The sequence below is a fragment of the Sporothrix brasiliensis genome (assembly GCF_000820605.1).
Source record: "Sporothrix brasiliensis 5110 chromosome Unknown Cont19, whole genome shotgun sequence".
Classification (NCBI taxonomy): domain Eukaryota; kingdom Fungi; phylum Ascomycota; class Sordariomycetes; order Ophiostomatales; family Ophiostomataceae; genus Sporothrix; species Sporothrix brasiliensis.
Window position 1 is genome coordinate 314,523 of NW_024467138.1, and position 27,007 is coordinate 341,529.

The window sequence follows — 27,007 nt, forward strand, 5'->3', positions numbered from 1 at the left end:
AAGTCTGGTTCTGGTTCTGGACTGGGACGGGTGAGATCAATCCGCTTGTCCCCTCTCCAGTCACACCCAAAGTTGGAAATACAAAGTACTTCGTGCAGATAAAACAGAAATTAAAGTAGTTGCACGGAAGGATACCCAGAAAATGCTCCATCACAACAGACACTTTTCTGCCTCTTTTCTACCTTTTTCTACCTTTTTCTGCATGTTCAGATGCTGAGCTTGGGCGGACAAGGGCACCCCAGAGTTGGCTTCACTTGAAAGTACAACCTACTGCCAATACCAATAACGATGCACCCGGCGATCCCTGCCAGCCACAATATTGCTTTGCTTGCAGGAGGCAGCAGCAAAACAATGAAAACAAACATATTGCAGTCTATCGTTGGCGATCATTCGGCTGTTTGCCACGTTTCGGTCCTACCCTCGCTGCGTTTTTGCCTTTCCCCTTTTATTTGAGGTTTTAACAAAGTATGTCGACGCTGTTCTTTTCCGTTTCGTGCCCTTTGCCCCTTCTTCAGCGACAATCTTCCGTGCCACATACATTGCGAGTCATCCTTTTCTTCATGGGGAAAAACGGACTCGTCTGCCATTGGTAGTGTCGGTGCCGGTGTCGCCGATCTGGAGGTCGCAATTGGAAATTGGAAAGTCCACAGCAGACGGCGCGGCAGAGCGGCATGGGGCGGTATTTTGCGACGCACTGTCGGGAGTCGCAGTCTGACTGGTCATCTTTTTCGCGACCAGAAAATTGGTTCAGCACACCAGCCGGGTCCAGGATCAGGTTTGGGGTCGAGATGCTACCGACCCCTTTTTGTTGTTTGTGTTTGTATTTGCCCCTTGGCGGGAGAGCCATTTTGACGCAGAGAGGAAGCCATGTACACTCCGCATGGGCGAGTTTCCAGCCCGGCCGTTTCTACGACTTACTTTGCTACCATTTGTCTTTCTTTGACAGAGACGCGCGAGAGAGCGGAACCTGAGAGGCCGTGAGAGTGAGTACGAAGTATTTCGTACTCCTTGCAAGGTGCCCGCAAAGGAACGAAAAAGAAAGCAGAAGCAAGACACACAGGACAACGGTACGCTACGAGACAATAATACCTGGGTCCAGGGGGTCCTTTTCTGCCGCCTCTCCCTCACCCCCTCTTTTGTTCCTTTTTCATTGTTTCTGCCCTTCTCTTCTCATCATTTCCCTATTCTGTCCCTCCCCATCACTCGTTTAACTGTTTTGGTCTCGTCCCGGTCACTTGGGTAAAAGAGAGATCTGACAGATGGAAAGGCCGCCAAGGGGTATTACTCCGTACTCCGGAGTCCGAAGAAGAAGGAGGAGCTGTGAACAAAAACCTAAAGAGAAGACGCGCGTGTTTGCTTCCTCATTGGCTGTCGACTGTCTTTATTTGCCCATTTTTGCAGGGCGCGTGACCGCCAAACGACCACCCAAAAGGAGCAAGGAGGGGACGCTACTGTCCGGGCTGTGCGCGTTTGCGTTTGCAAGGCGGCCAAGGCCAAATTGCGACGACAAATGGGGACGAATAAGATATCATATCTTACCTGGGATATGTTGGCTCAGTTGGGCAAGCCGCATCCTCGCTCTTTTGGCTGCTCAATAGTTCCCCAGGCTGCAACGGGCGACTTGGCCGCTCCGAGCGAAAGCAGTTCTGGGTTTCGTTATTCTCGACCTTTGTTATGCATGGCGCAGTTCAGAAGAGAGTTGATGTTGACTTGCCTTTGACCGTTCGCTTGTTGTCGTCCGAGTGACTTACACCAGACAAGCTTACAAACGTGTCCGTTCGCTGCGCTACAGTGCAAGGCCCGTCGCTAGTCGCGGGCGCTCCCTCGCTCCCTTGTGGGCTATTGTGATTGACATGGTGCCCGCAGGAAATAACTGTCTGGACTGTATTCTGTACGATTGTAGAAAGCATAGACTCTGAAAAGAGGGGAAACAGACATGACGTTGGAGCGAAAAAGAAAAGCAATTTACAAATTGACAGCGACCCACTGTTTAACAACAACTGGCTGTTCTTGGTCAAGCTGTTCTCGGCATTGTCGCTGCGGAGAATTGGGGCACGAGGGCACCTATACATTCATAAGGGGAAACGACAGCGTGATGGGTATTGAGTCTGAGCTGATCTGCAGAAGACATCCCTGAGATGGTCGCCGAATGCACTGTCCACGTTCTCCGTACATAATACGACGCGTATTACAGAATACGGACTATCACAAATACAACAAACACCACAAACACCAAACACCACAAATACTCCGTCCCATCGCCGAGAACACACTCGGGCACTCACCTTGACATCGCCGACTTTGCCAGTTGCCCTCTTTTGGCGCCTGTCTGAGCACGTCAACTGCGACGAGAAGCACGGCGTGCAGGGCCCATGACTCGTGCGAGATGACCCCATCGGGCGGGCGTCTGCAGTATACACGTTGTACGGGGTATGTGCAGCACTGCCCGTTTGTGCGCCGTATTGCACCTTTCTTTGTACGGAGACTGGCCAAGCTCGCTCCCAACGCCTTGGAACTGCCGCACAAGCAGATGGAAATGGACCGTCAACCGCTGTCCACGAGCCAGTGGAAATCAGTCGGCATATGTTTTGTCGGTTTGTCGGTTTGGGTTGTCGCTGCGTCGTGCTACGCCAACATTCTCCTTTATTTCAAACATGATACCGAATATGTCAGTGTGACCTGTCATTCTTTTCTCGCCTCGCCTCGTCCCTGGATCCGTGTCCTCTATCCAAACTCTGATGTTCCTGGCGTTTCAACGGTGCTCGTTGTGCTTTATGCCAATACGACGTAATAATACAGGTACGCCGTATTTTTCGTGTGGATCAGCCTTGGCCTCTAGCAATAATATCACGTCGCTTATGCTTAATGTCCCATCTGCTTTGGGATCCATGTCTTGGCTGGGATGCTCTCGTTTGCTACGATGTAATTCGTACTTCGTATGTGTATTTCCTCCTCTCTTTCGGATGTTTCTTTCCTTTTGAATCCCATTGCTAGAAATCATCACCAGTCGACCCCAGGTCCCACTAAAGTGACAATGTTCTACCCCAAAGCAGCCTAGCAAGCACGTAAGCACTGTAAGCACTGTAGCAGCTTCCAACAGGGCGCCAAGTCATCCATAGAACAACGTTGTAGGGCCTTCCCCCCGCTGTAAGTGCACCGGATTGATCTGACAGGGAACGCTCTTGCACCAACATTCACTGCTTTGTGCATCGCAAATATTACTCTTTCCTGCCACATCGCAAGCATCATTTTTGTGACATGTGTTCAACAGAGGCGACAAATATACCAAACTGGGCATGCGCAGCAGCCTCCAACTCGTGTCTCCCAAATCACGTACCCCGTAGGCCCAGGATAAATGTGAACCGGCCCCGATCAGTTTAGCCAGTGGCCGTCAACGAGAATTGGCCGTCACGTGCAAAATGCCTCGGCTCAACAGCCCGCCCGTTTCCTGGAGAAGCTCCTCCCATCCGAAAGGCGCGAGAAGGCGAGCTGGCGGGAGGGTTTGCCCGCAACAGCTACTCGAACCGTTGACTGGCGAAGCACAGTTTTGGAGTAGGTCGCATTTGTAACAAACGCGGAGCAACGTACACTCCGTGCATTTGGGAACACAATAGCGTCCGTTGGACCCAGCACATCGCCTCCAACACATCACACAAGAGACACACACACACGCACGCACAATGGCGCGTCGCAAAACATTCCAAGAGGCCATGGAGCTCGTGCCCCTCCCGGCCGCCTCGCCCAACCCCAACTCGACCTCCGGCGCCTCGTCCCTCACCAACCCGGACGGCAGCAGCAACGTCACCCGCTACATGAGCCGCCGCCCCGCCTGGCTGCCGGGCGCCGACCTGCGCGCCGAAATCGCCGATCTCGGCCGTGGACGGCCCGGGTTCCCCGTGCACGAGGCCGCGTTTGGCGGACACGTCTATGCGCAATCCGTGCTGGCCGTGTGCCAGACGCTAGAGCAAGACGCCGCCGCGACGCACGCCGCGGGCCGCCGTGTCGACGTGTCGGCGCTGGGCCTGCACACGATCCACGGCTACTTTACGGCCGCAGGCAAGCCGGACCGGCCGTTTGTCTACGAGGTGGCCGTGCTGACGCGGGGGCGGTCGTTTGTGACGGCGCGCGTCGAGGCGCGGCAGCCGCTGGTGCCGAGCGGCCCGGCGGCGGCGCAGGCGCAGACGGGTCGCGCGGTGCCCGACGAGGACACGGATTTCCGGGGGGACGCGGCGGGCGACGGGCCGCTGGGGGTTGTGTGCTTCACGGCGATTGTGTCGTTTGTGGCGCCGCGGCCGCACAGCTTCGGCGCGGACTGCCAGGAGGCGCCGGTGCAGCAGCGCTTTGCGGCAATCCTGGGCGAGCGGGCGCCGGCGGCCTGGGCGCCGTCGCCGCCCGTCGACATTGACGTGCTGCTCGACGTGCTGGGCCGCCGCGACGTCGTCGGCACGTTCCCCATGGTGGACATGAAAAAGGTGGACATGACGCGCTTCAACGACGGGCGGCCGCTCGCGGACCGCCGCGAGCTGATTCTGTACCGGCTGCTGGCGCCGCTGCCGCGCGCGACGGCGGCCGCGTGCAACGCGCACGTGCTCGTGCACGCGTACGCGGCCGACCGCAACGGCCTGCTGATGACGGCCAACAACCTCGAGTTCCCGCTCAACGACAAGGTCGCGTCCCTCAGCAACACCTTTGTCGTGCACACCAACGTGGCCGGCGCGGCCATGACGTACTGCCCGCCGGCCGCGTCCGACAACGACCTCGCGGCCGGCTGGTGGATCCAGGAGGTGTGTTTCCCGCGGGCCGGCGCGGGGCGGGCCATTATTCTCAACAAGATCTGGAGCCCCGAGGGCGTGCACGTGGCCACAGAGTACCAGGACGGGCTGTGCATCGCGCATGAGAAGATGCCATTCGACTGGAAGCTATAGGCGAATAGACGGACAGGAACTGTGCACCATTTTGTTTGGAACGAACAGGATACAATACAGCATAGACCGAACCCAGCAGACTGGTACGCTGGGAATGGTATGGACCACGACACGCTGTTGGATGTTACCACGCACAGTGGGAACACGTACATAGAGGATAACAGCAATGTAATTCTAGTGAAAATGTAGTATAGCAAAACATACCCAAAATAGAATGCAGCAGCGCCGACGTTGACTGGCGTTTTTATGACAACCGACATGAGCAAAAATAACATGCAAACAAAAATAAAACAGATCCCAGCCCACCAGCCAGGACACCGCACGGCCAGCTCGTTTATATTGTACGCCAAAGTAGAAAGAACCAACAAAAGACAACCGAAACCACGGCAGAGAGAGACAACGAGACGTAGAGACAGCAAGACAGAGAAACGACAAAAAGACACACGTCGTGGCCGCCGCCGCCCTACTCTGCCTGCTCCAGCTTGCCCGGCGCGGCCAGGGCAATCTCGGGACACCAGTCGGCAATCTCGTCCAGGAACTTGGCGGCCACCTTGTGCACCTTGTGGTAGCCCAGCGGCGTCTTGGAGTGGTCGATGTGCCAGGTGTGCTGGCACGCAAAGGTGATGGCCTTGTTGAAGTCGGGCAGGTGCGCGCCGCTCTCCTCCATGCGGCGCGAGAACCAGACGTCCTCGCCGCCCAGGGTCCAGGTGCCGGCGGCAACCTCGTTCTCCCAGTTGTTGGCCGGGTTGCGCAGAATGTCCAGGATGCGGTCGCGGCTGCGCAGCGAGAGGCCGCCGTTGAAGAACTTTTGCTTGGTGTGCAGCGGCGCCCCGATAAAGTCCCACTCCAAGAAGTCGTCGACGGTCTCGTAGGCGTTGGCGCAGAGCATGGCGTCGGTCTGGAACACGAGCACGTGCTTGGCGGGCGCGAGCTGCTCCCAGAGCCAGGGCCGCGACAGGTAGAGGTTGACGCCGCGGCGCGTCGTCAGGTCGAACGTGTCCGGGATGACGCGCACGTCGATGGCGCCCGACGCCACGGTCTTGTGCCAGATGGCGGCCTGGCGCGTGCCGTTGCTGCCGGCCAGGACGGCGTTGGTCTCGTTGGAGGTGTAAAAGACAATGGGCCACGCGGGGCCGAGGACGGCGTGGAAGTGCAGGATCAGCGGCACGAGGCGGGGCGAGTACTGCGTGTCGGAGATGAGGGCGACCTTGTCTTTGATCTGGAAGGCGCCGGTCGACGCGACGGCGTTGGTCTCCGGCTTGGCGCCGAGGAAGGAGGGCTGGCAGGTCAGTACGCGCAGAGGACGAGCGAGGCACGAGTCACGAGTCATGATGAACAGAGAAGACGCACAGTCGGGACCATATCCTGCGGGGTCAGGCGGACAATGTAGATGACGGCCAGCAGGGCGAGGGCGATGCCGACGAACCGCCGGGACACGCCGTAGTCTATGAGGATGGACATTGTGGCGGGAGCAGAAGACGAAAGGAAACAACAAGAGGGGGGCGAGCAGGACCAGTCGGTTCGTCGAGGCCGTCGGTCGTCTGTGTTCGGGGCAAACGGCGACGGTCACGGGGTCACGGCGGTCGTCGGGCACGGCGCCTCCCGTTGCACACGGCGGCCAAGACGCAATGGAGGTTGGCCGTGAACGGAGAGGGGACGGGCGGCTGTTGAGGGTTGCGGACGTGGGAGACGAAAGAACGAGACAGTTGCGGCGACAAGCGAGACAAAAGTGAGGTGCCGTCAGCAGCGATGGCCAGGTGCCCGGTTCAATTGGGATTCGCTGGGAACAGGGAAAACGCAATGGGCGATGCGCGTGTGGCGTCCCCCAGACCGAGAGCGTGGTCTGACGAGTATAAAAGCATATGGGGACAAAGGGGAAAATGAAGGAAAACGTCGCGCGTCCAAGAAAAGGGATGGAACGGGGGCAGAGAAGAGAGCCAGGGATGTGTTGTCGAAAGGACTTGCGAGGCTTGTGAGGCTTCAGAAGTGTGGAGCAGGTCTGGAAGGGCGCGATGGCTGGACGAGCTAACGAACGAACTAAGGAACTGGCCTGTCAGCGCACACTTGTAGTCATTGAAAAGTACGACATATTCTGTACAAGTAATTCGTACGCAGAAACAACTGAAGTGGAAATACGAGCATTGCCCAAGAGCGGCCCAAAGCGAATGCGCATCGTCCCAGCCCTGGAATGTTGCACTTTCGGTCTTCATTACGAGACGCATGCAGGCAATTCGCGCTAGTGGTCCTGTCCCACAGCCTTACCTTCAGCTATGTTCAATAATTGTGTCTGGTTGCCGATTTGGAACAGGCCAAAGCCAAATGCGACGAGTGGCGGCGCAGGGACGCAGCTGGGCGGCAGGCCAGGCCGTCGGTTGCATTGTCAACGTGTGCGCCACCGGAGTGGGAGGCACCTCAATACGAGCACGACCACGAGCACAGAGGCATCTCGCTCAACAGACGCATAACGCGTGTGCTCGCCGACTGTCGAGATGCCACTGTAGACGAGGGCAATTGTGCCCATTCTGAAACGGTCGGACAGGGGCCAGGACGCCGGCGAAATCAACTCGTAAGATTAGCAAAGGCTGGCAGCGACCGAGATCATGGAAATCATCGTTGCCATCCAGCCATCTTACCTCTCTTAGCTTAGCTGACAGCCTCGGCTCTCGTAAGCACGCCCAGGACCCGTCGTCGACTGATTCGGCATCGTTGTCATGATGACGCCGTACGACGCACTGCAGCTGCAATCGACTGTCGTGCAAGTATGTCACTCTGGCAGATGCCATACATGGCAACCAGGTAGACGGTAGACGGGTCTGCTAATCAATTAAACACAGACAAGAGTTCTAGACGCCACGAGACGGTGACGCCCTGCACGCCCCTGTTTGTTGCCCATGTTCGTTTCTCTTTTAGCCTGTAAATCGTAGCTGCAACCCTCTGACGACTGCCAAGGCCATTTTGGCCGCTGCCGAATGGCCAGATGCACGAGTGCCCCCTCGCACTTGGGGGCCGTTCCAACGCCAAGCAAGGCCCTACCTAAGTGCCGGTACACACTTAAGATACCTGAGTCTCTCCCTGCACATTTAGCGCCGAGCGTCAAGTACGAGTACGGAATACCTCTGCAAACGGACGCGATCGCCGGCTCTAGCACGCTGCAATTTTGAGTGCAGGAACTTAGCTTCTTGTTTCGCGACACGAATAAGCCAGCATGCTGTTTCATTGACTGCCCACATGTCTCAAAACCGTCAGACCGCAGGGGGCCGACTTGCACAAGTTTGGATCGGCATCTCAGCACCCTGAATCAAGAAACAAGGAAGCGTGGGGAGTATTCTGTAAGAAAACAAGAGACCCTCTTCCACAGCAGAGGAACACAAAATGCACTTTGCCCTCTGCCGCTGAGATGGGTGTCGTAGAACATTGCGACATACGCTGACAGCCCGCATACACTCATTTCACGACAAAGCACAGTGGCATGGCCAGCACAATCCCGCTGCAAGCAGCACATTGACGTTCTATTGTCGGTCCTCCTCGGGTCTACACGCGAATCGTCCCCCGCGACACTTCCACCGCGCTGCCGCCGAGGAAGACGCCCTCGATGCGGCCGTCCGTCGCGGCCTGCACCTCCACCAGAATGTCGCTGCGCCGGCCCATCTCCACGCCCTGCGTCAGGTTGTACCGCAGCAGCCGCTGGCCCTTGGCGCCCGCTGTGAGCGTCAGGTAGCTCGCCAGCGTGCACGCCGCGCTGCCCGTCGCCGCGTCCTCCTCGGCCCGCCCAATCATGCGCGTCCGGATGGCCGTCACGCTCTCCTCGGACGCGTCCGTCACCACGTAGTAGTACCGGCTCACGTGCCCGCCCGCTTCGGGCCCCCAGGGCCCCTTGTCCAGCAGCTCCGGCAGCCGGCCAAAGTCGAGCCCCGGGCTGCTCGTGCTGACGACGCCCAGCTGCGCGAGCGACGCCAGCCGCACGAGCACAAACGTCATGCCGCGCACAATCGACACGACGGGCGCGTCGAGCTCGGCCGCCTCGATGGCTGGGTCGCCGTGGCCAATGGCGCCCGCGTCGCGGACGGCGTCGATGCCGGGCGTCGTGCGGAGGTGGCCGGCGTGGATGTGGACGTCGTGGGGCACGGCGGCGCGGACCACCAGCGGGTCGGCGGGGCCGGCGGGGCCGACGCGCTCAATGGGAATGCGGCCGGCCTTGACGAGGAGGGTGGCCGGCGCGTCTGTGGCGGCCGTCTTGCTCAGGACGTGGCTCGCGGTGCCAATCGTCGGATGCCCCGCAAACGGCAGCTCCTGGTCGATTGTGAAAATGTCGACGGGGTAGTCGCGGCCGCCGTCGCCCGTCGCCTCGTGCAGAAACACCGTCTCGGAAAAGTTGAACTCGCGCGCCACCGTCTGCTTCGTCTCCTGCGCCACCGTCACGCCTCTGGGCACATGCACCACCGCGAGCGGGTTGCCCGCGAAGCGCTTGGTCGTGAAGACGTCCAGCGTCACAAACGAGAGCTCGAGCGGCGTGGACATTGCGGCGGGACGAGACGGAAAATGTTGTGTGAATGGAGAATACGAATCTGAAAATGACGAGCGTGAAATCCAGAATGGGCAGACGGCATTTCTTTATGCAATCCGTGAGTCACCTTTTGCACCGTCCTATGGTGCCATCGTTGTGGATGTGCTCTTCTGCCGGACCTGCCCGATTCGGCAGACCAACAGTACTTCGGACATGATGACTAATCGCTAAGGCAGTCAGATGGAGATGCATGGCTCGTCACAGGGCGTAGACATTGTCATCATATTGCATTTATTTCTCATAACTGGTGGTAAACTCCATGTATTACTGGCTCTGCTTGTGTTTATTTTTTTGGACAGTTTCTGACCAATTTTGAATGTAACGGCCCGCCATCAAACCCCGCAGGCCTTACTTTCTCTCTCGGTATGTCGTATTATCTCGCCATTCCCCTTTTGCTTCACATTTGTTGTTCCCGCAGTTCAGTCAAGTACGCCCGCTTGTTTTCACAGACTACCAAACTCCGTCTGCCTTGCAATCGTACCATCACCACCCGCCTCGTCTGTACCCTCCGTTCGCCGCTCTCCCCACAACCCATCCACTGCGTCGCCCGTCTCGAACATCACACGCACAGAACCGGGGTCGTGCTCGATCGTGGGCCCCGACTGCCACGTGTTGGGCGCCACGGGCTGTGCCTCGCCGCGCGCGGCCTCGCTCTGCAGCACGGGGCCTGGGATGTGGCTCTGCCACCACATGTCCGTCACCGGCGCCTCGGGCCCAAAGTCTTGCCACACGGTGATTTCGAGGCCCGCGTCGCTGGCGCGCACAGAAAAGTCCGTCGGGCAGCGGGCGCAGCTGCCGTCAGCCACCAGACGGTCGATCGGCTGGATGGCCTCTCCTGTTTGGGTTGGGGGAGGCGCCTGGCTCGCCTCCAGCCTCTTCCTCCTCTCCTCACGCAGCCGGTAAGCATGGAGGTCGGCCGGGGTGTAGTAGAGAGTATCGGCCATATTTTGCTCTGGCAGTGGGCCGTGTCGTAGGCAGTCATATGTCTCGGGATTGTTGTATACTCCATGGACGCACGTCACCGCGCCAACGAAGCGGAACGGAGCTTGGAGCAGCGGCAGGCCCTCGTGTGTTGGGTTGATTGCACCCACTACGTACGTTTGTCTGTCACGGCGTCCCAGGCGGTTCAAATTCAGCAGATCTTGTGTCGATGCTCTGTACCATGCAGACCAGTTATCATGTGTGATGAGCTGGTGTGGACAAATGGACAGGGGAACATAGAAGAAATCCATGTTGGTCAGGTTCACAATCGTCTTGAGTAGGAGTCGAACGTATGGCTGGCGTTCATGACCTCCAGCGTCGTCGCTGCCACCGCAACGAACGACCCGCGGAACAAATCGGTACTGGACTGTTGTAGGCGCCTTGACTGGTTCTGTGTCCGGCGAGACCATCCGCCGTTGGGCTGAATGCGGTTTAAGAGCGGCTCGTACCCTCGTCTTCAGCGCGTCACGGGCCTTTGTACTCAGAAATGGGTTAATCTGTTCGTCTGAAAGTGCTCTGGCGTGTGCTGTAGGCTGTTCTGTAGATGTTTTCTGTTCTTGAGAAGGCTCCTTGAAAGATGCTTTGGTACGTATCGAAACTTGATGTTCGATGGTGGAGCGGTTCCAGGGCATCCGGTACCAAATGAGTGCAAGTGCTCCTCCTGTGGCCCTCGACATGTTGCCTCTATGTACCTTTTCTGCTTGGAACTTGCGAGTTGCCTCAAGTCCGCTTTGGTCGCGTCTGTCCTTTTCTTGCATCTGTCTGAGCCTCTCGTCCTCTGCAAGCATGCGGACACGCTTCAAGAGCAACTGCACATCACGGTGGGCGAGTCCAGCAAGGGGCGTGCGCCGCGTCGAAGACAAGGCCCCGGTGAAAGTGTGGAGGTTCTCGTCGTAACGAGGTTCATCCAGATGATGCAAGGTAGGCGAACTGTGGCATGGCGGTTCGAGTCCGGGTTCGGTGAGCGTATCGTTTTTGGACGCCTGATCGACGAGTGCCGCATCACGGGCATGGCCCTCGTTGTCCTCTGTACGATGCAGGTGTACGCATTGCTCACACACATAGTGATCCGGTAGGTCGCGTGCGATGGACGATAACACGTTTAAAAACTCAGGACGTGCTAATGTCGAGCGTAGTGTAGGCACATCAGCCTCGCCAGTTAAGCTTCCTTTTAAATTCCGACATGTGAGGGCCAGGGAAGCCTGGTCGGCCGAGCTCACGCGGTCGAGGATATTCCTGCGTATGATCCAATTGTGAAGGGCGTGGAAAAGGCGATCGTTTGATGGGATATCTTGATCGGACAATGCCACTCTTGTTTGGCGTTGCCGGTCCCAAAATGTTTTTGTTTTTGACGGCATGGTAGATTTCTGTAATAAAATGACGAAATGGAGGAATACTTGAAAAAGTTGGAGGGAGAAAATGCCAGAACGAGCGAGAATCCGGAGCATAGTTGAAATGTCGATTTAGAGTTGTTCCGTTTCGGCCTTGAAAGTTGTAAACCTTAGACTGAAAATTGTTTGAAAAATGCAATTACCACAAACAAAATTTGCCATGCTTGCCACATTTACAGTAACGCTCGATTCTGTTGGTCGTTGCAGCTTTGGAAAGTAAGTGATTAAGCTCTCATATGACTTCTTGATGACGAATGTTGCCCTGCACATCTCAGTAATAATGTCCATTACTTGCACGCACCAACACACCGAATGACACACATATTAAATACTAAAGAGACCAGGTCCATTCCCCCAAAAAGATAGCTTGCGTAGTAACGACGACTGGGTGTAAACCCCCCATGGGTTCTTCTCTGGATTTAGTTTTCCTGTTCTTTTCCTTTTCCTTCCTTTCTTTCTTTAGTTGTTGTGTTTGCGCCTTCTTTTCAGTCCCTGTGGCTGTACACATGGTTGGAGTGGCTGGCGCCTGGGGTTTTCACCATGTAATGAATATCGACTTACGCGAGAAATCAATACATAGGATAAATAGTTTGAAGTGAGTAGTTTGTATGTTGTCCCTTACTACCAATGCGCCTTAAGTTTCACGCGCCCACACTCAACGCCCAGTATGTTGAAATCCAGAAAAAAACGGCAGCCAAAACCAAGTCCTGTCCGGGTGCTGTTACAACATACCGAATCAAGCTCCACGAAACCAAACAGCTAGTTTTGTTACAAGTCCATCATCAGCCCTTCGATGAACATACATGATTTGCTCACTCTGATGGCATCTCTGCCTAGCCCTAGTTTCCGCCCGTGTCAAAGCAGCCAACGGCCGCCGTGGGAATCAACTGATGCTCGGGCAACAGCTGCTTGCTTGTCGTCTAATCACTCAAAGTGACGGGTCGAAATGGTGTATGCTCATGTTGGTTTCACCTTGAAAGGCTACTCGACCCAGCAACCACGTTGAGGTATGAGCGTTTGCTGGGTCCCAAGAGCCACCCCTCCACCCAACCCTAGTAATTATTATAGCCTTCGTACTAGAATGGCTGACCTGCTAGGAAGTCAGTCAGGTGTTTCTTGGTTAGGAGGAATACTTGCCTCGCTTCCGCCCTCGCCGGCACGATTTCGACCAGGGTCAACTCCGCGCGGGCGGCCCATCACCTGGGCCTCCAGCAACTTGACCCTGGCCGACTGTCGCAGGTATGCGTTGACGACGGCATTCTTTTCCGCACGGAGCTGGGCGTTCTCGCCTTCGAGATGCTCGATCCGAGCCTCAAGCATCTCGTTGAAGGCGAGCACATCCAACTCCTGTGCGGATATCTTGTCGGGCACGGTGGCCGCTCGAGACGGACCGGCCCTGCTAATAGCACGGACCGAGTCCGGAGCGACCATCGCGATTGGATTGTCGGAAAGAGTACCGCCGGTTGCCGCATATCCTGGATAGTTCGTTACCGGCAAGTGCGGAGGCACTGAGGCTCCATTTGGGCTAACAGGCGCTGTTGCATCGGCGGGTCGAACATTGCGCTCCCGAAACAACGGGAACAGGGCCGGCAACAGCACCTGTGCCCACCCAGAAAGTGCCTGAGAAATGGCGGCATAAGCGGAGATCTAGTCTGCTGTTGTCGCCATTTCGTAGTCGGCAAAAAAGCTTAGATGAATAGATGGAATTGGGTAGGGAATAGTACTTAACTTTTGTGTGTCGTTGATGAGCTGAAAATGTCATGGACAGAAAAAAAGAAAGGAGAAGAGTTGGGCCAGATGATTCTACGGGGGCATGGGACATATACGCGTCTGGTCTGCATCGTCGTTGCTGCCTCGACGCCGTGTAGTTTGTTTGTTTTTTGTTTTGATAGTTCCTTCCTCTACAGATGTTGGATTGGGTTCAGATAAACAAAGAAGGGAAACTGCACCGTAGCTTCCACGCACTGGTCGATGTCTATGGGGAAAGTGCGCCTCTGCGTAGCTGGTATATCATGCCATTTTCCCCTCGCTCTTTCTACCCAAGATGATGACAAGGAGGGCATGGCGGCACAGGTACGTAGGGAAATATCCGTACGGAATAAATGCAGGTGTCGATTTGCATGAAGCCATCGTACTATGGCGGGGTAACATCGAAGTTCGCACCGTAACTAGAAGGAAACAAAATAACACTGTTCAAAGCGCTATTCAAAATCAACATACCGCTCTCTCCTCCATGGACCCAACGTGAGGCTGTATCTCTATCAAGGCGCAATACACCTCCATTAAGTTCCGCCTCAACGTATTACACAGGAATGAAAGTAGCACAAGTCCTCGAATACGATAGCAAAACGTGTACAAGGGAGAGGAAGGCTGTTGATTTGTTGGAGCTATTTCTACTGGCACGTGAATAAAGACGCATCTCCGTGAATAAAAAAATGGCAATGCCACATGCTAATCTCGAGTACCCCAACTGGTTGTCAGCCATTCATTTAATATTGAAATATAAACTAACGCCGTAGACTCCCTGGAGTGCCATTGCGGCGCCAGGAACGAAACCGCGGGCCACTTCCTTTCATGTACAGAAATACCGCCGCCGCCGCCGAACTGGCCCTGCCCCCCCGACGACCTGTACCACCGGCTGCAAGCCGGTCCCACAGCCAGACCACTCCTCCGCTGGCTTATTTGGAGCAACAGACGCCCGGAATACAGTTTGGCGAGGGAGCTTGAGCAATCGACCGACACCAACTTAACACATTCCGGGACCCGCGGGCCCTCCGGTGCCAACAACACTAACACGCACACCCCTACACCGGTCCTCACATCATCTCACCTCACCATACACACCAACTGTTTTTCTTTGTTCTGTTGTTTATTGTGTTCATTCTGTAGTTCACCACTGGGGTGCAACCCAAAAAAGGCCACTGCACACTCGTGGCACATATAAAATGCACGCACGTAAATCTGCGGTAGTTTTATTCCTCAGGAGTGTTCTGTCTAGCTAGACGCCTATAGCCCTAATCACTCAAGGTGATGGGTTGAAATGGTGTAAGCTTATGTCGGTCTCACCTCGAATGGCTATTGAGCGTCCTCTGAGCCCCAGAGCCACCCTTCCACGCATTCTTGTAGTCTCCTTAATAGAATCACCTACCTGCAAAGACTCCAGAAGCGCCGCTCTTAATTAGGAATTGTGCTTACCTTGATACCAGCCTACTGAGCCGAGCTGTCCTGATCAGGATCACCGGCTACGCTTTGGGGTGTCGCCACACGTTGCTCTAGCCTTTTGATCATCGCCGACTGATAATTGGCTTGAGCGTTGTTCTCTGCACGTAGCCGGGCATACCCGTCTTCTAGACACTGGATGCGAGCTGCAAGCATCTCGTTCCATGACCATGTCCATGTCTGCTGCGGGGGGTCTGTCGGCGACGTCGCTGGCCAGGCGGGGAGGGCCCGTACTGCCAGAAGCAGGATTTGCGTTCGCGGGGGCCACTGACTCAACCCTGGCGGAGAGTACGCTCATCTCATTGGAAAGAACAGCAACCTGCGCCTTTAGGTCGTTGACAGTCTCCATATCAGCATGTTGACTTTGCAGAACCAAGGCGATCTCATCTGGGCCGACAGAATAATAATAATAATAAATGCAGCCTAACAATCCGACCGTGCTCTCAATTGGACGTTACCAAGGCCGTCGTCCAAGTCCATGAAGCGTTGAATCCAAAGTTGACAAGCACAGAGGCCTCTTCCTTTCGTTTTTCTTCTCGTCGAACAAGGCGACCTTCTCCGCGAGAACATCGGCCTCTTTGCTTTGGAGGCGTAAGCGGCATATCCAGTGTCTTGTCTAAGTGCGAGGCGTAATTGTCGTTGTACCGATACTTAATTAAGTATGTAATAAGTCTTCGTCATAGTATATATTTTTTGTTAAATTTATACTGCACGGGGTGGGAACGTCCAGCGGAGGACATCTTGGCAAGCCGGGACATCTTGGGATGGCGGCGCGGCCTCGAAGGCCTTAAAGACAATGTGGCTGCGACTGTTAGCTTCCGAGTCGATGGCGGTTGAGGTCGAGGGCGGCGGCGAGGAGGAGGATGAAGCTCACCACTAAATCGTCTTTCTTTAGTCCCTTGACCCCCTTGTAGTCATGCCACATTCTCTTCCTTGAGCCGAAAGGAAGAGGCATCCCGTACTGTTTCCGTATTGGGCTCTCGTAGAAATGGCAAGGAGCAATATTGTAGAGGTGAGCGGGTGCTTAGTTTTTGTTTGTAATCGATAGTGTTGGTGCTGCCAGACGGGATGACGACCATGTATCTTCCTGTGTAACTGGACGATTTCGTGGTTGTGGGTTGAAAACAGTGTATGGCCAAATAGGGGCTCATTGTTGTGTGAAAACAATCTTTGGCTCGCTCCTAGGCTTCGCCCCGGTAACCACCGAATATTCTTTGGGGTCACGTGTATAGCTTTAAAAAGGAACTAGATCGCTAGTACAGCAGTATCGCTAGGCCAACTGGCAAAATAACGAGTTCCTCAAACACCTAGATAACAGGTCTGAAGCACCGTGGACTTCCCACATTTAATGATGCGTCCCGTGATGTCCTTCTCGTTAATACCAGTGTAAAGTGGGGGAGCCATAGACTCACCTTAAACTATTTATCGTATGTATTGACTTTTCGTATACCATGGGTCAACATACAAGCTACTATGCTGTACACTCGTCATCAAAATGTCATGTGAGTAAACTTGGTCATGGTCGACCTCACTGTGCGCCGCTAACTGTGGGTGTAGTAAGTTTTGTGACATGTATGCGTGAAGTATGATGTATTTTGCGGACATATATATACCTTTGTCTTGGTTTCTTAACGTTCGCTGTTTAATGTCGGCATTTTAAATTATCACAATATTCTCATCTGGCACAAATGGCAGCGGCAGCGTCCAGCCAGCATATCCCAGCCAACGACCGCCGTGTCATCCACGCTCTAGGCAACTGGATTATCCGCAGGAACATTTTGGACCGCGTAGACTCGGCCGAGCAGGCATCCTTGGCCCTCACATGCAGGCAGTTGAGGAGCAGCTTGGCTGGTGTGGCTGATGTGCCTACACTGCGCTCGAAACTCCCATACCGTCAGTTTTTGGACGTTTTGTCTGTTATTGCACGGGACTTGCCGGACCACTACGTGTGTGAGACATGTTTACACCTGCACCAGGTCGCAAATGAGAGCCACGCTCACGACACGGCACTCGTCGAGCAGGCATCCAAAAAACACAGGTTCACGGAACCCAGACTCGAGCCGCGGTGCCGCCGCTCGTCCTCTCACTACGACGCGATCGAGAATCTCCATACATTCACTGGCGCCTTGTCGTCTCCTGCGAGACGCACACCTCTTGCAGGACTTGCCCACCGCGATGTGCAGCTTATCTTAAAGCGTGTCCGTATGCTTTTAGAGGACGAGCAGGTCACGTCGGCACATCAATGCGAACGAGACGAGAACAGGCAAGGCAAAGATGCTGGCGGATTTCAGACGAAGGCGGAAGAGACGAGCATCCAGACGACGGTCATATGGGCTCTGACGCGTTTCTGGTATCACATGCCCTGGAACCGCCCTTCCGACGAGGATCGGGCCGCAAATGCCCGCGACACACTCGAGAAGCAGTTGTGCGCGGCTCTCGCGTCATATTCAGCCCAGCGGCGGATGGTCTCGCCGGACAGGATGTATCGACGGTGTTCCAAAACAATCCAGTACAGCTTTACGCCACGCGTGATTCTCTGTGCCGAAAACGGCACGGGTCGTAATGCTCGTCAAGGCAAACGTCAGCCACGCTTTCTACTCAAGACTACGGTCACCATTGCCCACGGGGATTTTTGCAATGTCCCCCTAAGCATCTGCCCGCATCAGCTCCTCAACAACGACAACGAGACTGTGTGGCATCTAGAAGCGAGGCTAGAGGTGCAACTTCTGAACTATCGCGGGTGCAATGGCGGACAGGCCTACGCCTGCGTGGTAGACGAAGTCAACCCCACATACGAGGGCCCGCCTTTGCTGAAATCGGCGTTTCGCTTTTTGGTTGCCTCGATGTATGTGTACGGAGTGCACAACCATCCGGAGAGATACCGACTCGCAAGACAGCAGGGCAACGATCCCCAACTTTATCGCACACCCGCCGACCTCCATGCATACCAGCAGAACGAGGAGAGGAAGCAACAGCAGCAGCAGCTACTGAATCACCGCGCGGTGGGCGGCAGCTGCGCCCGCTGCCCGACGGACTTTTCGGTGCACGCCAGAGACGAGGGCCTCGAAATCACCGTGTGGCAAGACTTTGGACCCGAGGCGCCGGTGACGGATGTGTGGTGGCAGAGCCACGTTCCAGGCCCCGTGCTGCAGTCCATGGCGCCAAACACGTGGCAGTCAGGGCTCACAGTCGAGCACGATCCTGGATCTGTTCGTGCGCTGTTCGAGACCGGTGATACCGTGGATAGCTTGTTACGAGAGCGGCAAAACTATGTGCACAGACGACGGTGGTGGTGGTGATCATGTAGGAGGTAGATAGAGTGAGCACTTGCCACCAAGAAGGGGTCCTGGTCCGAGCTGCGGGAACGAAGGTGAGAAGGCCGAAGAAGAGATGATACCCAAAATAGGAAGAGAAGTATGGTGGATGAGAACCAAGTTTGAATAAAAGGACGAGAAGAGAGGAGGTAACATGTGTTGGAGACAGGAGGGAATGGCGAGTTGTCGGAGAAATGCTGCTGCCTCGGCACGGCGTTTGCTGTCTTATGTGCTCGCTCCGTCCAACAAGAGATTCAAAGATAGAAAATGAGTGAGTCTAGACAGCATGGTTGTTGGCCACAAGTATCTCTTTCCTTCAAAACTTGCTTCTTCGTGACGGATCAGCTTTGCACGAGCCTGTCCCAGCCTGAAATACGTTGTTTTGTTGTGTATGAGACCAAAGCACAACAGGAACCAGACTGCTAGGCTAACCGGCAAAAAGAGAGCCCTCTAACAACGCTAGATAGCAGGACGTAAGTACCGTAGTCCAATACTTGCAGTTCCGTCACGTGGTGCCTGCCGTGGCATGAGATCCACACCAGCCCAAGCTCCATGCAGAGGCCCACTCTACCAAGATCCCGCTAAAACAACCTGAACAGGTAAGCTAAGCTTGCCACAACATCCACTGAAACTTGCGCCTCACATCCCGGAATCCGCTGCCGCCACAGACCACCACCCGATCTTCCATCGACCACGACGCCTTTGTCACGCGCCAGGGATCGATCACAACCCACCGCCGACGCTCATGGCCTCGTTCGGCCTGCCCCCTGTCCGCGTGCTGCGGCCAGCGCTGTGGTGCGCGGGCGCCGTGGGCACAATCTACGTCGGCTCTGCAGCCTACGAGGTGCGCCACGATGCCGCCATTGCGCGGGAAGCCCGGCGGGCGCGACACTTGCCGACCTCGCCCATCAGTCTGCGGGACTTGGACGGCGTGCGGGCCATGCTGGCGGCGTCGGGCGGCCGCAACCCGCTGCGCGTGTCCCATGCATCGTCGTCAACACCCACCACATCCCCCTCGCCCTCGCCGCTTGCGGCGTGGTCCAACCTGCCCGAGGCGGGCAAGCTCATGGTCGGCCTCGTCTCCACCAACGTGGGCGTCTTTGGCCTCGAGCGCTTGCTCCCCGGCACGTCCGCTCTGTTCTCGCACGTCCCCGCGGCGTCCGGCACCACCGCCGCCACCGCCAACTTCACGATGCTCTCGTCCGCCTTTGGCCACGTCGGCCTCGCCCACCTCGCCCTCAACATGTACGGCGTCGTGCAGTTCCTGCCGCCCGTCGCCGCCAGCCGCACGTTTGCCAGCAGCGGCAGCCACCTGGCGGCGTTCTACCTGTCGGCCGGCGTGCTGGCGTCGTACGCGTACCACCTGGCCGCCGTCTGGCCGCGGCCGCTGGACCGCGTGATCCCCGCGCGCGGTGCCAGCGGCGCCGTCATGGCCGTCGTGGGCGCCTTTGGCATGTCGTACCCGGACAAGCAGCTGGGCATCGTGCTGGTCCCGGGCAGCCTGCCGGCGTCGCAGTTCTTGCTGGGCGTGGCCGCGTTTGAGACGTACGGCCTGTTTGTGGGCTTCAAGCGGCTGCCGCTGGCGCACGCAGCGCACTTGGCGGGCCTGGCGCTGGGCGCGGCCTATGTCTACTACGACGGGCGTGACCGCGTCTGGCGGCCGGTGAAGCAGTGGACGTTCCACCAGATGCAGCGACTGTCGCTGGTGTGAGGGGCGAGTATGCCGTCTCTGCCGAGCTGAGGCACTGCTGTTTACGCCGATAGACGTCGATGGATACGGGAAATGTCGAGCCGAGGAAAAGGTTTTTGTCGCTCTCATGTTGATACAACGGCAAAGATCTTGCAAAATACGTCGATTCATATGAGAGCGACAGGACTGTACGATATGAATGCGTGCAGCAGAGGCGTTGGATCCATTCAAGCCTTTTGATGTCGCTGGAAGCATGTGAACGTCGAGTTTAAGAAGATACCCCGGATACGAGAACAAGACAATCCCTACTGTTATGAGAGTTATGAATTAATTTTTCTATGACCCCATTTTGCACCTGCATTTTTCTTGTAAATAAGCTGCCACAATCGGCATTTTGTTTCTGCAGCCCCTGACGTCGATCCTGTCGTCGGTTACCGTCGTTCCTGTGCGGTCTGCCGGTTAAATGGTGGAGATAAAGAAGGCGGTTGTTCTGTGCTCTCTGTGAAGATTAGAAGACTGGTGTATCCATTCTCGACGCACCAGTGGCTATCCAGCGTCCGCCCTGGGCCGATGATCCGGTCGATCACGCATGTACGCGATGTATGATAGAAAAGGACGGTATTGAAAGGGCCGCTTCATCGGGCTGAAGCTGAGAGAACAGGGACAGAAGAAAGAGAGAGATGACCAGAGGATACACGGCTGTTCAACTGTTTGATCACCGTCTAATTTCACTTGGCAGTTTATCAGGAGCATACCGTCTTTGTCTTGACAAGATATAAGTCGTCCCCGGTGAGTATTTCGTAGCCTTGTTGTAGAACAGTATTCAGTGTCCAACACATGCTTCTTGTTTTTCTCCTGTTCTGTGTCTGTGCGTGCTTATTCAGTCTTTCCACCTCCACCACACACCACCACGATGTGGTCCTCCTTCTTTGCCTGGGCCGCCGCCACGGGCAACTTGGCTCTGCGCCACCTCTCGCTCCGCCAGGACGCGGATGCCGCAACCACCAGCACCGAGCCCGTCCTCCTCATCGGCGGCGGTCCGTCCGGCACGATTGCCGCGGCCACGTTTGACGGCACCACCTTTGCCATCATTGCCAACAACACCCTGCCCGGCACCAGCCCCAGCTGGCTGCTCTACAAGGACCCCAACCTCGTCTACGCCGTCGACGAGAACAGCAACAGCACGCGGCTGTTCCAGTTCGACGCGACGACCAACGCCTTTGACCTGCTGCACGAGGAGCAGGGGTCCCAGGGCGTCGTCTACCTGTCCTTCAACCTCGACGCGACGCGCATGGTGGGCGCCGCCTACGGGGCCGGCCAGGTGGACGTGTGGGACGTGTCGGCCGGCGCGGGGGGGCTGACGCTGCTGAAGCAGATTGCGAGCGACGACCCGCTGGGGCCCAACGCGGCGCGCCAGGAGGCGCCGCACCCGCACCAGGCGCTGCTGGACCCCAGCGGGCGCTTCTTTGTGGTCAACGACCTGGGCACGGACACGCTGCTGGTGCTCGACACGCGCGACGACGCGTTTGCCGTGGTCAACCGCGTGCGCGTGCCCGACGCCGGCTGCGGCCCGCGGCACGCCGCCTTCTTCCCGGCCACGGGCGCGGGCGCCGACGTGCCGACCAACTACCTCGTGGTGTGCGAGCTGCTGAGCCTGGTCGAGGTGTTTGCGCTCAACGTCACGGGCGACGCCGATGGCGACGGCGGCAACCTGACGTTCCAGCACCTGCAGTCCATCAGCACGTTTGACCCGCTGCAGCCGCCGGCCAACGCGTCGACGGCGACGGCGGCCGAGATTGTCGTGTCGGCGGACAACCAGCACGCGTACGTGAGCAACCGCAACACGGGCCACGCCACGGACAGCGTGGCGCACTTTGGCCTCACGGGCGCGATCGGGGCGACCTCGGGCGACGCGCTGGTGCTGACGTTTGTGGAGACCATCTCGTCGGGCGGCCTGCAGCCGCGCATGGTGTCGCTGTCGACGACGGACGGCAGCGAGGCGCTGCTGTTCGCCGCCAACCAGGACGGCGCCGCGGGCCTGCTGGCCATTGCGCGGGACAGCACGAGCGGCAACCTGACGGCCGACGCGGCGTCGGCGCCGAGTGTGCCGCTGTCCGTGTTTGGCCCGGCCGGGAACGGGCCGCAGTATGTGCAGCAAGTGCCCATCGTCTTGACGACTTAGGTGTGCCAAGCAGCGGTGTCTTCACCTTCTTTCAGTTTCAGTTGTAGTAATCCAATCTTTTCATTCATTGTTGGCACGTAGGCCATATCGTAATGTGTCATAAACGCAACGTAAGTACAACGCGGCCGATGTCCCTCACAGCGTCTCCGGCAGGAAGGAGGCACTGTCGCTGCGCCCATGCAGCGTGGCTCGCCTGTCTGTGCACGACGGGTCCTGTGCCCCGGGCAGCACCAGGCTCAAGTGCGTGCGGCCGTCGGCGGCATGGGCGGCGGCCCGCCGGAGAAGGTCCCGCAAAAAGACGACAAGACGTGTCAAGTCTTGCTGGTTGTCCTCCTCCCACCGCAGCAACCGGCCGGCCACGTTTTCGACGTGCACGTTGGGCTCAAACACGCCGTGCTTGTGGCCGGCCTCGTAGAGCTGGGCCGTGCGGCCAAAGTAGAGCTGGCTGTCGGGCCGGTAGCGGACGTATTGGGCCGACTTGGCGCCGGTACTGAGCGAGGCTTGCCGCTTGTGCGCGTCAAACGTCTTGACCTCCACAAGATGGCCTGCTGGCACGGGCACAGCCGGGCCACAGGGATAGTCGACCGTCAGGGTGGGTGACGAGAATGCCTCCTTTGCCTCCTCGTCGTCTGCATCCTCCATCAGGACCGAAAACCGCGAACCCTTCGCCATGGATCGTGGACTGGCCGGCGTGGGCGTGGGCGTGGACATGGCCAGCTTGGGCGACACGGGCGGCGACAGCGGGAATTGCACTGTTGCTGTGCGTCCCTGCTGATGCGGGTCGTGCTGGTGCGGGTCATAGTGGCCGTCCGCCTCGCAGTGGACGGCAAAGCGCAGGCCGCCCAGCTCGTAGTACAGCACGCGGTGGTGGGAGAAGGACGTCTGCAGTGCTTCGGGCAGATCGGGGCCAAAGCGACACGTTGCGGCAGCAAAGTTGGTGCCATAGCCGTAGCTCAGGTGGTGGTCAGGGTCGTCTTTCCACTGCTGGATAAGAAGGGTGCCGCCCGCTCCGTCGCCGTCTCCGTTTGCCATACCCGTCGGCGATGGCGGGCGCCACTCCAAATCGCACCGCAACGTCACGATCGACTTGCCGACCAAATAGTTGAACAGGCGGTAGATGGAGCCCGCATTGGCCACAATGTCACAGGCACCGTTCAGGATACCCACGTCGGGACTCATGCACTGCACGGCCCGGACCAGTGGCTCGAGGTCGTGGGTATACGTCGGGTAGAGGCGCTTCTTGTCGCGATCACTGCCGCCGTCACCGTCGCCGTCGCCGTCGCCGTCGCCGTCGTGGCTGACCTGGATGGCGTGGGTCGTCGGCGGCGAAAACCGCGGCGGACAGCCAGGCACCGCAATCGTGTCGTCAGAAACCTTGTTGAAGCTGGCTAGCACCCGGTCGGCCGTGATTCGGACGGGGCAAGCCTGGTCGGTGCTCGTATCCGCCGCATCGCCATCCGGGCCCTTGGTGTTGGCGCCGGCGAGAAAGTCTGGGTGTGCGTCCAGACCCCCCAGCATCTTCCGCAAGCGCTCCTGGCTCTTGGCAAGTAGAGCCGCATGGCGGTGGATGCTGTCTGCGAGCTTCACACGGTCTTGATCGGCGTGGAAGTACGTGCATTTGTTCTTGCGAAACTGGGTGCAAGTGAAGCCATATCTGCAGGCGCCTCTATTGCCGGTGTACTGCCGCGTTGGACGCCAGGGCGTGGACATGGTGCGTTGCTTGGGAAAGAGGGAGAAGCAAATGTCAGGTTAATTGGGCGTTGTTTGAGCGTCGAAATGTGGTTGTGCGAACATCGTCGGCATGACATGGGATCGCGTCGAGACATGTTATAGCGTTTTGGCAAAGCAGCTGCCATCGCACATAGTACGTTCCATGAGGCTCTGCCAAAGGTCAATCGACAAATAAGACGCTCGGCTTTCTTCCATCTAGGCCACCCATCATGCGACTGCCCACGACTGTCATGGCCAACAGACACTGGTCGCCCGACATTGACCAGTCACGTCTGCCAGCCTTGGACTGACGTGGCATGCCTGCAGCCGCCCAGCCTCACTTTTTGCGTCTTTGCGACTTGGTGTCTGTGGTGGTCCAAATGGCAGAAATTCGCGGTGCCCCATTGGTGTGACCGTCAGCCGCCAGTTGGATGGCAGCACACGGCTGTGGGTGGTGTCGCTCGCGGCCCAATTGGCGGACCCTGGTCGCTGCAGCCATCTTCCATCTTCCATCTTCCATCGCCGCCCATCACTGCCCACCATGGCCGTCAGCCTCCGACGCCAGCAGCCACTCAACAAATGAGGCGGCACTCTCCACACCCACCACCGTCGTTTTGTCGCCAGTCGCACCAAATAGCAGGCCCAGAGGCTGCGGGGGACAATCGGCCAAGCGCCGCACCACCGCGTCGTTGCGTTGGCCGTGGCCGTCTTGCCTTGTGGAGATCGTCGTCGTTGTCGCCTCGTCCGCTTGAATCAGCACGGCGTTCCATCCAGCCGCGTGTGCGCCCGCGACGTCTTTGGCCGCCTCGTCGCCTACGTACACCTTGTCCCAGTCGTCGAGGTCGACCGTCTGGGACGCGCCATGGCGGTCGCCACCCAGCACCGCAGGCAGCAGGGACTCTGCCGCGCGAAAGATGGCCGGGTCGGGCTTCTCGACGCCGACATCGTAGGACATGCAGTGGAAGTCAATGTCGTAGGAGACGGCCGAGGATGACGATGACGATGAAAACAACAAAGGGTCGGCCGTGCCATAGCGCAACGGGCTGACGCGCAGGCCAAAGGACGACAGAATGCCGGGCACGCGGTCGTCCGAGTTGGTAATGACGCCGACCACGACGCGGTCGTATGCCTGTCGTTGGGTCCGCCTCGCCTCCTTCCAGGCCCGCAGGCTTCCAACAAGGCCGTCGTCCATGGCGTAGCCGTCGCTCGACGCGAAGCGCGCCAGCAGCTGCGGTGCCAGGCCGGGCGGTAGGCTCCCCGGGACAAACGGCCGGAACGTCTCCTCAATAACCCGCGTCCACCACGCCGTCGCGCCCATGCCGCTCGTCCACCGGCCGTAGTTCGGGTGCGCACGCGACTGCTCTTGGAACGCGGCACGAAAGGCGGCGCGCAGTTTGCTGTCCGGCACGTCCACGGCCACGCCAAACTGGCGCCGGGCGACGTCGCCGTACTGCCGCTCAATGGGCTGCTTGATGCGGAACAGCGTGCCGAACGCGTCAAAGCAGAGCAGGAGGTTACGCTTGGCCATGGCGCGATGGGATGAGTGGTGATCGATGTACATTGGTGTATGTGGCGGCATCAAACTGTATTTAGCTGGTCTCGGAGCCTGAGCTTTGTTGACACCAGGTGGGTTAGCGCTGAAAAGAAGGCTGTAACTTATGGCGCTTACAGCAGCTCAGCAGCAACTCAGCGGGCAAAGCATAAGCTATAAAGATGGAGCTTTAGCGCTGGATCCAGTATTAGCAGGGTATCTCTACAGAACATTACCCCTGTCCTGTCACATGTATTGATTTTCATTGGTCGGCACCCGTCGCATCGTGCGTGCAGGCCAGTGAGATGAGGGGCAAGCACGTCGCAAGTCGGCACCTTTGCGCCCGTCGCTGTCAACAAGGGTTCATGGAAAGGGCCCCGCGAGATGACGCAGCACGGCATCTCAGCTGCACATCCCATCGCAGGTCCTGCTACCAGCACGCTGTGCAACAGGCACGCGCAAGACGACACAGGCAGATACAGACACCTACAGACGCCTACACACGGCCTCGCACGATGAGCCTCTCGGTAGAACAAATGGCCGAGGAGAGCCCCGAGGTGGCCGAGGCGACGACGGCCGTGGGCCATGACGCGCACGCAGAGTCGCATTCGAAGCGGGAGCGGCTCATGGGGCTTTTGTAGGTATCTTATCTTACCAGCTGCATGTGGCACAAAGGCACGGATGACAGCAGCGTGCTTCGCTGACGTGCCACGCAGAAAATCCGGCGTCTCCTACGGCGAAAACGAGCTCCTCAAGGGCAAGCTCAAGCTGCAGCACTCGCTCGGCCTCGGCGCCCGGCCCAATGCCATCCCGCCCGCCGACGCGCAGATCCACGGCCCCGAGCGCACCGTGCGCCTCGGCTGGCACCCGGTCGCCGGGCTGGCGGGCAAGTGGTTTGCGGAGAAGACGGGCCTCGGCAAGCTCATCACCGAAAAGGTGCACCACTACCCGGACCCGACGCAGCACTGGGCCGTGCTCGTGGGCGACTACTGCCACGAGCTCTGGATGGACGAGCACCTCGACGTCATCTACATCAACGAGACGGTCGTCGCCGGCGACTGGCACACGTTCGAGGTCGGCAAGACGCGCTTCAACGACGAGGCGCTGCGGCAGGCCGGCGAGATGGTCATCTTCAACATGCGCCAGAAGCGGCCGGCGTACAACCTCATCAGCAACAACTGCCAGAACTTTGCGCTGTTCCTGCTCGACGCCATCCAGGTCGGCAAGCACCGCGAGTTTGGCACCGCGTTTGCCGTCTACCAGCGCGCCACGGGCCAAGGCACCATCGCCGACCTGTTTGCGCCCAACGCGCCCGACGAGCCCGACGTGGTCGAGCCGGCCGCGGGCGAGCAGGCGACGGACGCCAGCGTGGCGCAGAAGAAGAAGGACTACTTCCAGGGCATTGTGGACTTTGCCAAGAAGGTCATGGACGACAACACGAAAAAGGTGGACAGCCATGGTGGACACTGAAGAGGCGACGACGGGATGGTCGGGGATGGA

At 57.7% G+C, this 27,007-nt stretch overlaps 10 protein-coding genes across 10 annotated transcripts; 4 read left to right on the plus strand and 6 right to left on the minus strand.

The window, feature by feature from the left end:
* Positions 1–3,680: 3,680 nt before the first annotated feature.
* SPBR_00696 (acyl-thioesterase) lies at positions 3,681–4,925 on the plus strand (the record flags this gene model as incomplete). Its single annotated transcript, XM_040759015.1, has 1 exon — positions 3,681–4,925. One exon carries the CDS (start codon positions 3,681–3,683, stop codon positions 4,923–4,925), a length of 1,245 nt encoding a protein of 414 aa, XP_040617881.1.
* Positions 4,926–5,388: 463 nt separating this feature from the next.
* Positions 5,389–6,386, minus strand: SPBR_00842 (uncharacterized protein; the record flags this gene model as incomplete). Its single annotated transcript, XM_040759161.1, has 2 exons — positions 5,389–6,204; positions 6,276–6,386. 2 exons carry the CDS (start codon positions 6,384–6,386, stop codon positions 5,389–5,391), a joined length of 927 nt encoding a protein of 308 aa, XP_040617882.1.
* Positions 6,387–8,456: 2,070 nt separating this feature from the next.
* SPBR_00852 (uncharacterized protein) lies at positions 8,457–9,443 on the minus strand (the record flags this gene model as incomplete). Its single annotated transcript, XM_040759171.1, has 1 exon — positions 8,457–9,443. The coding sequence occupies one exon, from the start codon at positions 9,441–9,443 to the stop codon at positions 8,457–8,459; it is 987 nt and encodes a 328-aa protein (XP_040617883.1).
* Positions 9,444–9,932: 489 nt separating this feature from the next.
* SPBR_01075 (uncharacterized protein) lies at positions 9,933–10,433 on the minus strand (the record flags this gene model as incomplete). The annotated part of the gene is made up of 1 exon (XM_040759393.1): positions 9,933–10,433. One exon carries the CDS (start codon positions 10,431–10,433, stop codon positions 9,933–9,935), a length of 501 nt encoding a protein of 166 aa, XP_040617884.1.
* A 2,529-nt stretch (positions 10,434–12,962) lies between these two features.
* SPBR_01132 (uncharacterized protein) lies at positions 12,963–13,292 on the minus strand (the record flags this gene model as incomplete). Its single annotated transcript, XM_040759450.1, has 1 exon — positions 12,963–13,292. The coding sequence occupies one exon, from the start codon at positions 13,290–13,292 to the stop codon at positions 12,963–12,965; it is 330 nt and encodes a 109-aa protein (XP_040617885.1).
* Positions 13,293–16,768: 3,476 nt separating this feature from the next.
* SPBR_00113 (uncharacterized protein) lies at positions 16,769–20,105 on the plus strand (the record flags this gene model as incomplete). The annotated part of the gene is made up of 2 exons (XM_040758433.1): positions 16,769–18,311; positions 19,111–20,105. The coding sequence occupies 2 exons, from the start codon at positions 16,769–16,771 to the stop codon at positions 20,103–20,105; spliced, it is 2,538 nt and encodes an 845-aa protein (XP_040617886.1).
* An 892-nt stretch (positions 20,106–20,997) lies between these two features.
* Positions 20,998–22,266, plus strand: SPBR_00678 (6-phosphogluconolactonase; the record flags this gene model as incomplete). The annotated part of the gene is made up of 1 exon (XM_040758997.1): positions 20,998–22,266. One exon carries the CDS (start codon positions 20,998–21,000, stop codon positions 22,264–22,266), a length of 1,269 nt encoding a protein of 422 aa, XP_040617887.1.
* A 135-nt stretch (positions 22,267–22,401) lies between these two features.
* On the minus strand, positions 22,402–23,976 carry SPBR_00516 (uncharacterized protein; the record flags this gene model as incomplete). The annotated part of the gene is made up of 1 exon (XM_040758835.1): positions 22,402–23,976. One exon carries the CDS (start codon positions 23,974–23,976, stop codon positions 22,402–22,404), a length of 1,575 nt encoding a protein of 524 aa, XP_040617888.1.
* A 529-nt stretch (positions 23,977–24,505) lies between these two features.
* On the minus strand, positions 24,506–25,504 carry SPBR_09046 (uncharacterized protein; the record flags this gene model as incomplete). Its single annotated transcript, XM_040767172.1, has 1 exon — positions 24,506–25,504. One exon carries the CDS (start codon positions 25,502–25,504, stop codon positions 24,506–24,508), a length of 999 nt encoding a protein of 332 aa, XP_040617889.1.
* A 518-nt stretch (positions 25,505–26,022) lies between these two features.
* Positions 26,023–26,977, plus strand: SPBR_00872 (uncharacterized protein; the record flags this gene model as incomplete). Its single annotated transcript, XM_040759191.1, has 2 exons — positions 26,023–26,144; positions 26,224–26,977. 2 exons carry the CDS (start codon positions 26,023–26,025, stop codon positions 26,975–26,977), a joined length of 876 nt encoding a protein of 291 aa, XP_040617890.1.
* Between the last annotated feature and the right edge of the window lie 30 nt (positions 26,978–27,007).